We start from the raw sequence: 16,087 nt of genomic DNA, 5'->3' as shown, positions 1-16,087 counted from the left end.
GTTCAAGGTCAAATTCTGGTCAAACCGGCACTCTTCTCAAAACTTAATGAGAGTTCTATGGTGCTTCCATATCACTCCCTCTGCCCTTTGGTCCTCATTACATTCAACAAGTGAGCAGTAATACCCCAAAAGCTGAAGAACACTATGAACCAGATTTATAAATGCATGTGCAGAGAAAAAAAATGATGGCTGCTGTCTGCAGCAACTAATACCATTTTAACTTCCATTCTGGAAACAAAGTCAGGAAAAAAAATAAATCATAAATTATCATAGGAGATGACATGATTTGCTATTACAGCGTCTCTTTTTTTATCCTGCTTTGAAAAAATTGTTATAAGGCACACATGTATAAAGTCTTTTATTATTAAAAGTATGCTAGATTGCCAGTCGATTTTCAAATGTTGTGCTGTTTATATAGAATGAAAAGACAGGGAAGGGGATAAATGAGTGGCAATGAAAAGGTAGAAAGGCATTCTTCAGTGCACTACAGTATATGGTCCAATAGTGCAGCACAAAGGGCTTTAAGATCTACAAGCTTGATTTTGCCATTGTATGTCAATGAGGGGAAACTCAGTGTGCCCCTCTTTGGCAGGCCATACATTATGCAATTTTCTTTCTTTCAATCCGGGGTTGAAGGAAAGAAAATTGCTCAGTTACCCAATCAACACAATCCCTCCCACTGCCCTATTGTATTCTGACAGCAGTAGGATTCCCTGCCGTCAGAATACAATGATGCTATAGGCAACGGCAGTGATCATACGAAAAAACCCATCAGACTGGTTGTACTGAAGTCAATCCATAGATCAACTTTGGTTTAACCAGCCTGCCCATAGATGAATCGAATTTTGATCAGTCTATGGCTGGCTTTTGTCACTGGGGACAGATAGAGCTTCCTCTCATTTCAAATTGTTCAGAAAAACTCGCAATCTGTCCAGAGGCCTGCATCAAACTATCATCCAAATGGTAAGAAATATTAAAAAAAAAAATAATTTTTAGGTAAGCGTGTGGATAAAAACACAGATGGGGAAATTTACTAAAACTGGAGCACAAAAAATCTGGTGCAGCTCTGCATAGTACCCATTCAGCGTCTAGGTTTTATTGTCAAAGCTTAACCACTTCAGCCCTGGAAGATTTCACCCCCTTTCTGACCAGAGCAATTTTTACAATTTGGCACTGTGTCGCTTAAACTGGTAATTGCGCGGTCATGCAATGCTGTACCCAAACAAAATTTGCATCCTTTTTTTCCCACAAATAGAGCTTTCTTTTGGTGGTATTTGAGCACCTCTGCGGTTTTTGTTTTTTGCACTATAAACAAAAAATCTGCGACAATTGAAAAAAAAAACAATATTTTTTACATTTTGCTATAATAAATATCCCCCAATTTAAAAAAAAAAAAAACAAATTTCTTCATCAGTTTAGGCCAATATATTCTTGGTAAATAAAAAAAATCACAATAAGCGTATATTGATTGGTTTGCGCAAAAGTTATAGCGTCTGCAAACTATAGGAAAGATTTATGGCATTTTTATTTATTTTTTTACTAGTAAAAGTACTGCGATTTTTAATCGGGATTGTGACATTGCGGCGGACAGATCGGACTATTTTGACACATTTTTAGGACCCTTGACATTTATGCAGCGATCAGTGCTATAAAAATGCACTGATTACTGTGTAAAAGTCACTGGTAGGGAAGGGGTTAACACTAGGGGGCGATCAAGGGGTTAACTGTCAGTGTGTTAACCTCAGTGTGTTCTAACTGTATGGGGATAGGCCTGAGTAAGAGAGGAGACAAATCGTTGATCCTATTTACTAGGAACAAACGACATGTCTCCTCCCCCTTAACAGCACAGGGATTTGTGTGTTGACACACACAAATCCCCATGTTGGCGCTCGTGCACTCGATCGTGCATGGCTGGTGGCAATCGCGCCTGCCGGCCACGCGCATCGGGTTCGCGCGTGACTCCAGTGGCGTGCGCCCTCTGGCGGCTCTTAAAGGCCCGCCGTACCCATACGGGATTTTGAGCACCCGTGCCACTTTGCCGACGTATATCGACGTGAGCCAGGCAACAAGTGGTTAACTGAACAAGCTGAAGTTAGAAGCTGATTGGTTATTATGCACTGCTGGGCCAGTTAACATCACAATTTCTGCATTCCTGATGTGTTCCTGTATGCATGTTTTTGATGCATTCAGGCGAGTTTTTGATGCAATCCAGTGCATTTTGTATTCACTTTTTTTTCATCACAGTTGAGGACAATTGAGGACGTGTGTGTTTCGGTGCTATTTTGATACGTTTTTCCCAGATGCATTTCATACAGAAATAATGCAGCATGTGTTCTACTTCTGTTGACAGGACTGGAACACACTGCACTGGTGTGAACTAGGGCCATTGGAATCCATGTTTAACATTGTTCATGCATTTTTGATGCAGAATAAAAATGCACTGGATTGCATCTGGTGTGAACTAGCCCTTAGTAAATTGCTCCCAAACATATAGTAGGGTTATCTCAAATTTGACTGCCAAACTGGAAAAAGACTTCAAATTGGAACTAAACCATCTGATTTAATGGTTTACCAAAACTGTTACATTCAAGGCACTGTGATCACTGTCACAGTTGCCAGTGTGCTCATGTCAGCTTTCATTCTTCAAGCCCTCAAATGGCAGGCATCATAGATGACCACATAGTAACATGGCAACTGCAGAGTTAACTAGAGGCCAAGATGGCAATGTCTTAAGCTGTAAACAATAAAAAAAAAGTAGTGAAAAACAATGTTTTTTGTGTCCGAACAACAGGGCAAATCATGGGGATTGATAACAGTATCTTGGCCAGGCTGCACAATTTTTAATACCTACTAGGGCCCCTTGACTGCACAGGCTAATTTCTGGAATAAGTGAACTTAGCCTTTAAGTTCTGCTTAAAGATTGCTTGACGTTACACTGCTACTTAACAAGTATGCAGGGCTGCCAAACCTTCAATCAGTGAAATGCTTGTAGAGGATTTCTTGGCAAGCTACTTGCATTAATGCTTTTAACACAGCTAACATATATTCAAAAACCAATTCTTCTCGCAGAAAAAGAAAATGATCTACCGCATACCATGAAATTCCATCCAGCAGTGTACCTTTCCCAACAAAAAACTAGAGACTTATCTGGAGCTGTGAGGAGATGATTTATAAATGATAACTTTGAGCAGCACCCAGCACCTTCAAGCAGCCTAGGGTGATCTGCATGTTCAGTAATTGATTTGTTTTGTGAAGATAGCTTATGTTATCATTCTAACGCCAAAGGCTCAATGTACAAAGCTAAAACACCAGGTACTTATTTTCTTTATCAAGAAAGTGACAATTGTTTTAATCCGGGACTTTAAAAAATAAAAATAAAAAATTATATTATATATATATATATATATAGTCGTTGGACAAAATATGGAAACACCAGGAAAAAAAAAAAAATCATTACCCAATATGGTGTTGGATCACCATTGGCATCTAAGGCGACCTGAATTCTCCTGGGGCTTGACATATTATTCCTAGTCACAATCCTGCGCAATGTCCTTTTGTCTCTTTCGGTCAGTTGACCATGTAGATTGTGCTTATGCTTATCATACGACATCTTCCCGGAAACTATATGCTGTCATAACATTTGATACTGTACCTCGCGATGCCGCAAACAAAATTGGCAACTTCAGTGATAGAGGCATCAGCTAAGTGGGCACCAACAATTTTCCCTATTTGAAACTCCGTAATCGCTGACATGACTCCGTATTACTAGCAGCGCATGCAGTGAATGACGAAAGTGAAGCTTCCCACCTGTTAGCTAGGTGTCTCATCATACAGGGGAAGTAAAAGAATGTGAGAAAAAGGGGGGATAGCCTGTTTTAAGGCTCCCTTTTCTTCATGGGATTGTGGCGGTAGGAGTTTCATGTGATAGGTCAAAAAGTCAGCTGATTGGGAATGTTTTGGAAGTTCTAGCTGTCCTCTAGAATAGGTAATTTAAGGTCACCTGACTCCCCAGAACATTGCAGAAATTCCCAGGACTTATATTTAAGTAGGAGGCTGATGGGGTCTTTGCCAGTCACCAGATGGATATTTGAAGAGCGCCCCACTGATTTTGTTTACAGTTTTAATGTATTTATTGATTACAGGAGTTATAGCGAATTGTTCATTGTTTGTATTTGTGAAAACCAACAAAAAAGGACATGGCTGTTATTGATCGAGTTTTGTGTGTCTAGTGTTCTTTGTATGTTTGGAGTTTATGCCGCCTACCGTCCCATGTTACATCACTTCCGCTTTGAAAGTGAAACATGTCTTCACTTTCACACCTGCAAATCACGTAGTGTTTCCATATTTTTGACCAACTCCTGTAAAAGTCTTGGTTAAAGCATAATTCCTTATCATTGTGTTTCTGAAATGAGCATGATCCATCCAAAAGCTATCATCAAACACTGCAAACATTCACATGCATTATAACAGTTATCGTCTATTATCTGTTCAATACCTTGTCTATGGTTATGTGGTGGTGCCAAACTGGAACTTGAACTGGATGTAGAACTTGCTGGGCTTGGCTGTCCTGACTGTAAAAAACAAAATATATAGTTGTTATGAGGCTCTCTAGTCCTACAGGTTAAGCACTTTCAAAGAAATTAAAGAACAGGGCCCGGCCTGCTACCTGTATAGTTTTGCCTGATTGATTATACGGATATTGTCACCTTCTCCATACTGGGCAAAGTGACTGTCTGTGTCTCTGTGTACACTCAACTCTTCCTTACCTTCCAACCCTTTGATGACATATCAGGGCTCCACGGTTATTCCTGTTTCCCTCACAGCCAGGGATAATACCCGGCACTTCCAAGCATTAAAGCGTTTGTTAACCCAAAAAAAAAAGAATTCACATCCTGGTCCCTTAAAGCAGATTAAACAGCACAGTGCTTGTGCTGTGTAATCTGCCCCCTCTAAACTGTCAAAAAAAAAAAAAACACCTCCCTGAACCTGCCACTTTCTGTATGCCCTCTCTATACTGATCACAAAAATCATGGCTGCTGAGCCATGACCATCGTGGTCAGAGTGCGTTCCTCCATCATACGCTGCCCTGCTCTCAGCTCTTCAATCTCCCCCCTCACCCCCTCCTTCCTGCCTCTCATCTCCCTCGCTGTCTGTCTCCATTTAGCCCCACCCCCCGCCTCTATTATTGAAAAAAAAAAAAAAAAAACTTCAATTGTCACTCCCAGTCCCTCTATTAGAGGCTGGCATACAACAATGCGTAAATCATTTTAAAAAGCGAGCACTGTAAATACTGATTTTCTGCTGTCTTTAGGCCGGTCACGTGGCTTGCGACTGCTTTACAGTTACGAGACAGAGCTTCTGCAGGTGGAGCCAAGCAGCCACGTGATCTCCTCGGCTGATGTCAGAGGGAGATCACGTCCCCTCCCGCAGAAGCAATCCATCGGAGCTGGAAAGTGGCCGCGAGTCATGTAACCGGCCTGAAGACAGCTGAAAAATCGGTATTTACACTGCTCATTTTTTAAAATGACATACATAGTGTGCTATGCCAGGCTCTAATAGAGGGTCTGGTACAGAGTTACAGTGCCTTGCAAAAGTATTCACCCCTCTTGGCCTTTTTTGTGTTTTGTTGCCTCACAACCTGGAATTAACATGGATTGTTTGAGAATTTGCATCATTTAATTTACAGAACATGCCCACAACTTTGAAGAATTTTTTTTTATTATTGTGAAGCAAACAACAAACAGGACAAAATAAATAAATAAATAAATGCATAACTATTCACCCCCCCTAAAGTCAATACTTTGTAGAGCCACCTTTTGAGGCCATCACAGCTCCAAGTCGCTTTGGATAAGTCTCTATGAGCTTGCCACATCTTACCACTGGGATTTTTGCCCATTCCTCTTGCAAAACTGCTGCAGCTCCTTCAAGTTGGATGGTTTGCGCTTGTGAACAGCAATCTTTAGGTCTGACCACAGATTTTCTATTGGATTGAGGTCTGGGCTTTGACTAGGCCATTCCAACACATTTACATGTTTCTCCTTAAACCACTGAAGTATTGCTTTATCATTGTGTTTGTGGTCATTGTTCTGCTCGAAGGTGAACCTCCTTCCTAGCCTCAAATCACACACAGAGCGGTACAGGTTTTGCTCAAGAATATCCCTATATTTAGCACCATCCATCTTTCCCTCAACCCCTACCAGTTTTCCAGTCCCGACTGCTGAAAAACATCCCCACAGCATGATGCTGCCACCACCATGTTTCACTGTGGGGATGGTGTTCTTTGGGTGATGTGATGTGTTGAGTTTGCCCCAGACATAGCGTTTTCTTTGATGGGCAAAAAGTTCAATTTTAGTCTCATCAGACCAGAGCACCTTCCGCCATACATTTTGGGAGTCTCCCACATGCCTTTTCACAAACACAAAACGTGCCAATTCTGTTTTGTCCTGAAAGTAATGGCTTTCTTCTGTTCACTCTGCCATAAATCCCAACTCTATTGAGCGTACGGCTTGTCGTCCTATGTACAGATACTCCAGTCTCTGCTGTGGAACTCTCCAGCTCCTCCAGGGTTAACTTAGGTCTCTGTGCTGCCTCTCTGATTAATGCCCTCCTTGGCTGGTCCGTGAGTTTTGGTGTGCGGTCGTCTTTTGGCAGGTTTGCTGTTGTGCCATGTTCTTTCCATTTGGTTATGATTGATTTGATGGTGCTCCTAGGGATCATCAAAGATTTTTTTTTTTTTTTTGTAACCTAACCCTGACTTGTACTTCTCAACAACATTGTCCCTTACTTACTTGGAGAGTTCCTTGGTCTTCATGACAGTGTTTGGTTAGTGGTGCCTCTTGCTTGGGTGTTGCAGCCTCTGGGGCCTTTCAAAAAGGTGTGTATATGTAATGACAGATCATGTGAGACTTAGATTAAACAAAGGTGGACATAATTTCACTAATTATGTGACTTCTTAAGATAGTTGGTTGCACCAGAGCTTTATGGGCTTCATAACAAAGGGGGTGAATACATACGCACATGCCAATTATCAGTTTATTTCTAAAAATAGTTTTAATATATATTTTTTCTAATTTTACTTCACCAACTTAGACTATTGTGTTCTGATCCATCACATATAATTCAGATTAAAAAAACATTAAACTAAAGGCTGTAATGTAACCAAATAGGTAAAAAGCCAAGGGGGTGAATATATTTTTGCAAGGCACTGTATACAAATGTGTTCACAAACCCTTTAAGGTTTGTGACATGCTCTCCTGTGTCAGTGCTCAGGTCTAGAAGTCAAATCACTGGGTATGAGCACTACCACATGACCAAGGGAGTGACATTATTGCTGCCCCTGGCTTCCAACCCAAGCCATTGCTAGACAATTTAGTGCCAGCTGCTACATAAGCAGCAGCAGGCAAGGGGAATACAATTGTGTCTGGGGGCCCTTTGCTCAGCGTATGTTTCATTGGGGAGATCTGCTCTCACTTTCTGTTTTTTCTCACCAGAGCAAGCAGAATTTCACTCTTAGATGCCACCAGAACTAGGATTCCTATTGGTCACTGCTGCTTGATGAAGGATTTCACTGATGGCTCTCATGTGAGAAATAAAAGTGCATTATGATTATGGCTATGATGTGTTGGTGACATATCTCTTCTCCTTGCTACAATATAACAGTGCTATTCATTGATTAGTCTTTTCAGCTCCTACAGTCATGGCAAAGAATATTGGCACCCCTGCATTTCTGTCAGATAATGCACCACTTCGCCAAGAAAATTGTTGCAATTACAAATGTTTAGGCATTCTCAAGTTTATTTCTTTTATTTGTATTGGTATAATGCAAAAAAAAAAAAGCAGAAACAAAAAGCCAAATCTAACACATTCCACGCAAAACTCCAAAAATGGACTAGAACATTGATCAAATAGTTTGCCAAAACTTACCTGAGGAAGCCAAAATCCTTTTGGTAGAAAATGCTGTAGACAGATGAAACAAAATTGCAGCTTTTCGGTAAAGCCCATCATTCTACTGTTTTCAGAAAAACAAGCCTTTGAAGGAAAGAATACAGTCCCTACAGTCAAACTTGGTGGAGATTCACTGATGTTTAGGGGTTGCTTTGCAGCTTCAGGCACTAGATGTCTTGACTGTGTGCATGGCGTTTTGAAATCTGAAGACTACCAAAGAATTCTGGGGTGCAATGTAGGACCCAGTGTCAGAAAGTTGGGTCTCCGTCAGAGTTCATGGGTCTTACAGCAGGACAATGACCCAAAGCACATGTCAAAAAGCACCCAGAAATGGTTTAAGACAAAGCGCTGGAGGGTACTGATCTGGCCAGCAGTGAGTCCAGATCTAAATTCCATAGAGCACCTGTGGAGAGATCTCAAAACAGCAGTTGGAAAAAGAAACCCCTTCCAATCCGAGAGACCTGGAGCAGTTGGCGAAAGAAGAGTGGTCAAAAATTCCAGTAGAGAGGTGTAAGAAACGTATTAATGGTTACAGGAAGCAATTGATTTAAGTTATTTTTTAGCAGTGTGCTACCAAATATTAAATAGCGGGTGCCGATAATTTTGTCTAGTCCATTTTTGCAGTTTTGTGTGGAATTTTATCAGATTTGGCTTTTTGCTTCTTCACTTTTTTTTTGTGTCATTCCAATACAAACAAAAGAAATAAACATGAGAATGCCTAAACAACTGTAATTGTAACAATTTCCTGGGCGAAGTGGTGCATTATCTGAAAGAAATGCAGGGGTGCCAATATTTTTGGCCATGACTGTATACACTAAGCGACTACTGCCATGTTCAGTGTGCACTGCATCTTATAGGAAGATTTCTCTTCTAGTCCTATTCTGGCAACAACTGTAAAATTTAAGATTTCTTTCTTTTTACCTTGTTGACAATAGCCACTGGGGCAGTGTAGATTATTGCAGCAGGGCCACAGATAGCAATAAAAACTTGGCAGAGTTTTTAATATTTTAACATTATATTGCCCTCTATCCAAAACGATACAAAGGTTTTGACTTGAAACGCAAAGGGCGGCAGAGTGAGCCTGGTTTCACACATGTGCGGTGCGAATTGAAGCTCAGGTTTCACTGGGGAGATAAAAATCTCCTGTTCAACGGATTCATTGCGTTTTTGCTCAGGATTAGAGAGCAGGGAGAGGGGGAGGGAGGGGGGGGGAGAGGGGGAGGTGTAGTGAGGAGAAAGAGAAAATCCTTGTTCAGAACGCAATGCATCTGCGAATCAGATGCGTTCCCATAGGAGATAATAGGCTTGTAGTTCGCACCGCAATGCCCAAAAAACGCACACGTTTTTTGTGCAATGCGCAGTGCGAATGCAACGCACATATGTGAACCAGATGCATTCATATGAATGTATTTTAAAATGTCCTGCGAATTAGATGCGGTGTAAGCCGCATCTAATTCGCATAGGTGTGAACCCGGGCTGAAGTATAAAATCAACATTTTATTATATAAAAAGAAAAAACTTGAATCTGACTAGCAAAATAGATTATTATGATTCATCAGATTCAGCCAGGAAAGACTCAATCAATGTGCAATTAGGCCACACGCAAGCCTTTAAATCAGATGAGTTCAGTCACTTGTCATTTTAGATAATTTATAATCTAACAATTTTACTCCTTAAAATTTTTTATTAGGCATGGAAAGGGTATGTGCCACCAAGACATTGTAACACAATATGTGCAACTGGAAAATGTTATTAACAGGTCATAGATAATTCACATTCCAACAGCAACCACGCAAAAGGCCTTCATTTAACTATTATTACTGGTGTCATATGAGGTAAAAAAGAAAGGCACTCTTCAGTAAGAACACAGTTTAAAATGGAAGTATGCCCCCCCCCCCGTCAAAAAAAAAAAAAAAATTATACTCAACTAGGTGTATGCAGCATAGATCTAATGCTGTATCTGCCCCTGCAACCTCGACACTGAGAATTGAGCAATCAAACACCGCTGTTCACTCAGATCCCCCCCACCCCCCTCTCAGAGCATAGAGCCATGACCAGGGGTCTCACCAGGCCGAGGGCCATTTGTGGCCCGCGGACTGGTTAAAAAAGGCCCGCAGGCAGGGCCGATCCAGGATGTCTTTTTGCACTGCACCTAGGCACCGCAGAGGGGGAGGCGCCAAAGAACTTTACCTCTCCATCTCCTCTGTCCTCTCCGCTGCACGTTGCTGCAGCCCAGAGAGAGAACAGACTGGAGGAAGGATCCGCTCAACGATCCGCCCATCGTCCTGCCCACCTAGGCACTGACGATCGACCAGAGCCCAAATCCAGGGTCCTGCTGCCACCTCAGGGCGGGAGATTGTGTTCTCTGGGTCCCCTGTCACTAGGCCTGTGTGGAAGCCAGGAGGAGAGGACTCAGGAGGCAGATGATCCTGACTGCCAGGAGAGGTGAGTGAGCCATCACACTGAGGCAAAGTCCTTAGTGGGGTGACTGGGGTAGAAATTTGTGCAGTTTGGGGGGTATTTTAGGGAGTGTGGGGTATTATTTTATGGAGTGTGGGGGGTAATTGTGCAGTATGGGGGGTAAACATGGAGTGTGGGGGTAATTTTATGGAGTGTGGGGGGATTTGTACAGTGTGGGGCTATTTGTGCAGTGTGGGGGGTAATGAGGGCGTGTGGGGCTATTTGTGCAGTGTGGGGGTTAATTATGGAGTGTGGGGGGTATTTGTGCAGTGTGGGGGGTAATGCTGGGGGCTAATAATGCGTTTGCTGACACCAGTGCTGGGTCAATAATGCATTTGCTGACACCAGTGCTGGGGGTTAATAATGCGTTTGCCGACACCAGTGCTGGGTTTAATAATGCGTCTGCTGACACCAGTGCTGGGTCAATAATATGTTTGCTGACACCAGTGCTAAGGTTTAATAATACGTTTGCTGACACCAGTGCTAAGGTTTAATAATACGTTTGCTGACACCAGTGCTAAGGTTTAATAATACGTTTGCTGACACCAGTGCTGGGTATAGTATAGTATATTATTGCTGGCACAGTTTATTGTTTTTGAAGTCTTGAAAGTTTGCATGCGGCCCCCATGGGATAGGAAAACTTGTCATGTGGCCCACAGGCAAATTTGAGTTTGAGACACCTGGCCATGACTGTCAATCACTGTATCTCTGCCCTGCCCCTCCAGCACTCACTGGAGCTCTGAGCTGTGCAGGGGGCAGGTTCAGCCTCTCAGCAGCATGCTGAGAGGCTGAGCCAAGTGCTGTACCAGGCTTCTGGACAAATCCCGACCATATGGTCGAGTAATTTTCAGAGCCTGGACCAGATCTGTGACGTCAGCTGACAGCGAGCTTTAGCTCGTTGCCGGCTAAAAAAAACAGCTCACAGGAGTGCAGAACTAATTGCACTCCTGTGACTCACAGGCAAAAAGAGCTTTGGCCAGACTTCTTCTTTAATAATCAACAACCACCAATGAGGAATTATGTTTAATTGATCTTTTTCTGGAAAGCAAATTAAGTCCGAATAAGACTAACTATATGCTATGGCTATGCTATGCATATTGCTATACTTTGTAACCTCTTGTAAACCACATGTGTAGTCATAATACTGGCAATCATAAGGTCAGAAAAACTAAAACAAACTAACAAAATTATAGCTGGCAAATAAAATGGTTCAGCTCATGCATTAATAATTGAATGGGGGCAATACACTTCAAGCACACAATTCCCCAACACCAAATTAATATATTTTACTAAAATTACCACTACTTTAAGAAATATAAAACAGAAGAACAGCATGGCATGATAAAAATGGCTGCAGCATTGTCATCATTAGGAACATTATTACAAGCTTGCTGCCCATGGGGCAAAATACAATGTTCTTAGATTTCCAACATACGGTAAAAACAGAATGTTTAAAAATATAGCATTTATAGTAAAAAAATAAATGAATAAAATTGGTAAATGGACCAATTTGAATTCATAGTTAAAAATTTAATTACCAAAAGGAAGTATAATACATTAAAAAACAACAACTACTTTGTGCAAATGAAACTCATTTTGGGGAAAACAATTATTGATAAGCAACATAATCATTACTTGGTAGAAAATAAACACCGCAAAACAACGTGGCTTATATGGCATGATATAATACAAACAAAACAGGTAAACAGGCTTTTTACAAAGTGTAGTAATGAATCTTCAAAGAACTGTGGATTACTGTTAGAACCTCTGTTATTCCCTGTATGTATATGAGGTGATTACTGAAATACCAGGAGGAAGTTGTGGCTTTGCTGATCAGCGTTTTTACCAGGAGGTGGAATCAATATGGCTTAAAGTTAACCAGCCCATATATGGATGAGGAAAACACATGATGACCATGATGCACATTGCACGAAGACACCATTTTTCCACCTATTCCTTTGTTACTCCTATGGACTATTATCATTGTTTGCTTGCAAACCTTATTGAGGACTGTGTACAAACACACTGAGCACTTGCACTTTATCTGTATTATATAGCATAATTAAGCACTTTCACTATATTCGGGATATGTTTAATTTCTTTTAGAGGATACATAACATATATTTTAGTATATTGTTTATATATGCATCACCCTGCACATATTCATTTCAGCGCCGCACATTGGGTTATGTATATTTAAGAAGCAGTGACATTTAGCAGTCACTGCAGGTGAATTTTCCTGGTTCATGTGGTTTAAATGACAGTGAGATTTACCTGCAGTGAATGTTCAGTGAATGTCACATCTGCTGCTTTTTATAAATATGCCTCAATGAGTGACAGCAACCACAGACAATCAGGCACTTTTTGTTTTTTTTTTACTGGGCACGTAACGGTATAAATCAGTAAAATGAGAAAAAAAAAATCTGTGTTGCTGGTCAGTATTTTATGCCTGTATGTGCATACAGTACCTCACAAAAGTGAGTATACCCCTCACTAGAGCTGCACGATTCTGGCTAAAATGAGAATCCCGATTTTTTTGCTTAGAGGATAGATCACGATTCTCTCACGATTCTCGCGGCGTAACATCATCTTTCACATTAAAAAAAAAAAATTGCGCTAACTTTACTGTTTCTTTTTTTTTATTTATTGAAGTGTATTTTTTCCCAAAAAATTGCATTTGAAAGACTGCTGGGCAAATACAGTGCAACATAAAATATTGCAGCAATTGCCATTTTATTCCATATTATAAAATATTATAATAAATAAATAAATATATATATATATATATATATATATATATATATATATATATATATATATTTATTATCTCTAATGTTTGGGGGTTCCAAGTAATTTTTTTTAGCAAAAAATATTGATTTTAACTTAAGAAAGAAGTGTCAGAAAAAGATTTAGACTTTAAGTGGTTAAACTTCCTGCATTTACACGTTGTTTAAAGCTTGGCAGATTGCCCAGGTTATTTGTTTACACAGAGAAGTTCTATCCCTTTGATCTAAGAAGGAAGTTAGATACAATGTTTCAAGTTCTAAACTTGGCAGACTGCCTGGATGTTTTCTTTTGACAGCTGAGTGAGCAGATAATCTCTCCACTTGTTTATATGAAAGAATCGTCAAACTCAGCAGGAGAGATCTTCAGGAGAGGTGAATCGAGATCACGATTTTTTAACGATTAATTGTGCAGCTCTACCCCTCACATTATTTTTGTAAATATTTTATTATATCTTTTCAAGTGACAACACTGAAGAAATGACACTTTGCTACAATGTAATGTAGTGAGTGTACAGCTTGTAAAACAGTGTAAATTTGCTGTCCTCTCAAAATAACTCAACACACAGCCATTGATGTCTAAACCACTGGCAACAAAAGTGATTACACCCCTAAGTGAAAATCTCCAAATTGGGCCAAAAGTGTCAATATTTTGTGTGGCCACCCTTATTTTCCAGCTCTGCCTTAACCCACTTGGGCATGGAGTTCACCAGAGCTTCACAGTTTGCCACTGTAGTCCTCTTCCACACCTCCATGACGACATCACAGAGCTGGTGGATGTTAGAGACCTTGCGCTCATCCACCTTCCATTTGAGGATGCCCCACAGATACTCAATAGGGTTTAGGTCTGGAGAAATGCTTGGCCAGTCCATCACGTTTACCCTCAGCTTCTTTAGCGAGGCAGTGGTACTCTTGGAGGTGTGTTTGGGGTCGTTATGTTGGAATACTGCCCTGCGGCCCAGTCTCTGAAGGGAGGGGATCATGCTCGGCTTCAGTATGTCAAAGTACATGTTGGCATTCATGGTTCCCTCAATGAACTGTAGCTCCCAAGTGCCGGCAGCACTCATGCAGCCCCAGACCATGGCACTCCCACCACCATGCTTGAATGTAGGCAAGACACACTTTTTACTCCTCACCTGGTTACCACCACACACGCGTGATACCATCTGAACCAAATAAGTATATCTTGGTCGCATCAGACCACAGGACATGGTTCCAGTAATCCATGTCCTTAGTTTGCTTGTCTTCAGCAAACTGTTTGTGGGCTTCCTTTTGGGATGACAGCCATGCAGACCAATTTGATGCAGTGTGCGGCGTATGGTTTGAGCACTAACAGGCTGACCCCCCACCCCTTCAACCTCTGCAGTAATGCTGGCAGCACTCATACGTATATTTCCCAAAGACAACCTCTGAATATGACGCTGTGCACTCAACTTCTTTGGTCGACCATGGTGAGGCCCGTTCTGAGTGAAACCTGTCTTGTTAAACCGCTGTATGGTCGTGGCCACTGTGCTGCAGCTCAGATTCAGGGTCTGGGCAATCTTCATTGGCTATAGCCTATGCCATCTTTATGTAGAGCAACAATTCTTTTTTTCTTATCCTCAGAGAGTTCTTTGCCATGAGGTGCCGTGTTCAACTTTCAGTGACCAGTATGAGAAAGTGAGAGCGATAACACCAAATTTAACACAACTGCTCCCCATTCACACCTGAGACCCTGTAACACTAACTAATCAGATGACACCAGGGAGGTAAAATGGCTAATTGGGCCCAATTTGGACATTTTCACTTAGGGGTGTACTCACTTTTGTTGCCAGCGGTTTAGATAATAATGAGTGTTGGGTTATTTTGAGGGGACAGCAAATTTACACCGTTTTACCAGCTGTACACTCACTATTTTACATTGTAGCAAAGTGTCATTGATTGACATGCTGAATTGAATTCAGTGTTGTCACATGAAAAGCTATAATAAAATATTTATAAAAATGTGAGGGGTGCACTTACTTTTGTGAAAGACTGTATATGTGCGTACAACACACCCCTTGCCAAATAACAGCTTGAACAATTTTTACTTGTGTACACGTATGTGCCAATATATACATGCACATGTACTATACAGCCCATCCCTGCATTTTTACACGGGAACTTTCTGCCAAGAACATCTGATGTTCATACATCAGTACCATTTGTAAGAACCCTAAGGGCCAGTTACAGACGATCATGGCTGGAAACTGCATACAGATTTACCAGTTAGTTTAGTAAGACATCAGATCCTTCTTTGGGTAGTGTAAATGATTCCAGTACTAGCAACTGTAAAAAAAATGTACACTTTTTGCCTGGGGGTATGTTGCAGTTAAAGTTTTAACTGCCTTGATAAATGACCCCCAATGTAAAGCTTCTGTCACACAGATCTGTCTTTTTACACGTAAATCTCTGCTGCCCTGACTCTACTCACCAGCGTTTGAGGAATATTATCATTAGGATTATACTGTCAGTAATCCCAGCAAAGCCATACAGCTCCCAGTAACAGAAGTAGTGAAAAGCTGTGGGGCTTAGCTGCATCTTTCAGCATCCACACTACACAAGTCTAGAACAGTTGCTGCACCCTGTAAATCAATTCATTGTTACTCTTTATAATGAGCGGGCAGATTTATAGCCTTTCTGCTGCCCTTTTCTCACAATTAGGAAGATGCCTGCTTTGTAAATGAATGTTGTCTAAATTTCTACCATATAGGCAACACAAATCCTGTCCCTTCTCCGTTGAAATCATAATTTACCAAGCTTTATTACTGAAGAAAGTTAAAAACGTAGCACCCAATAATAGCAAAGTTATCTGGCCAACACAATATGCTGTGTAAGTGTGCTGTAACTGAATGATGTGGCGTGAACACGAGTTAGCATAA

The 16,087-nt window shown here is 41.1% G+C and overlaps 1 protein-coding gene across 7 annotated transcripts in view; it reads right to left on the bottom strand.

The window, feature by feature from the left end:
* MLLT3 (MLLT3 super elongation complex subunit) overlaps positions 1-16,087 on the bottom strand; it is a 401,860-nt gene that overhangs the window by 74,818 nt on the left and 310,955 nt on the right. For all 7 annotated transcript variants that reach the window (XM_073636372.1, XM_073636333.1, XM_073636353.1 and 4 more), the window contains one exon: positions 4,496-4,571. In XM_073636372.1, the coding sequence (XP_073492473.1) occupies positions 4,496-4,571 (76 nt within the window). The remainder of the gene's footprint in view (positions 1-4,495; positions 4,572-16,087) is intronic.

Source organism: Aquarana catesbeiana, linkage group LG01, assembly GCF_042186555.1.
Source record: "Aquarana catesbeiana isolate 2022-GZ linkage group LG01, ASM4218655v1, whole genome shotgun sequence".
NCBI lineage: Eukaryota > Metazoa > Chordata > Amphibia > Anura > Ranidae > Aquarana > Aquarana catesbeiana.
The sequence above is the reverse complement of the archived record's forward strand: the minus strand, read 5'-3'. Positions and strand labels throughout refer to the sequence as shown.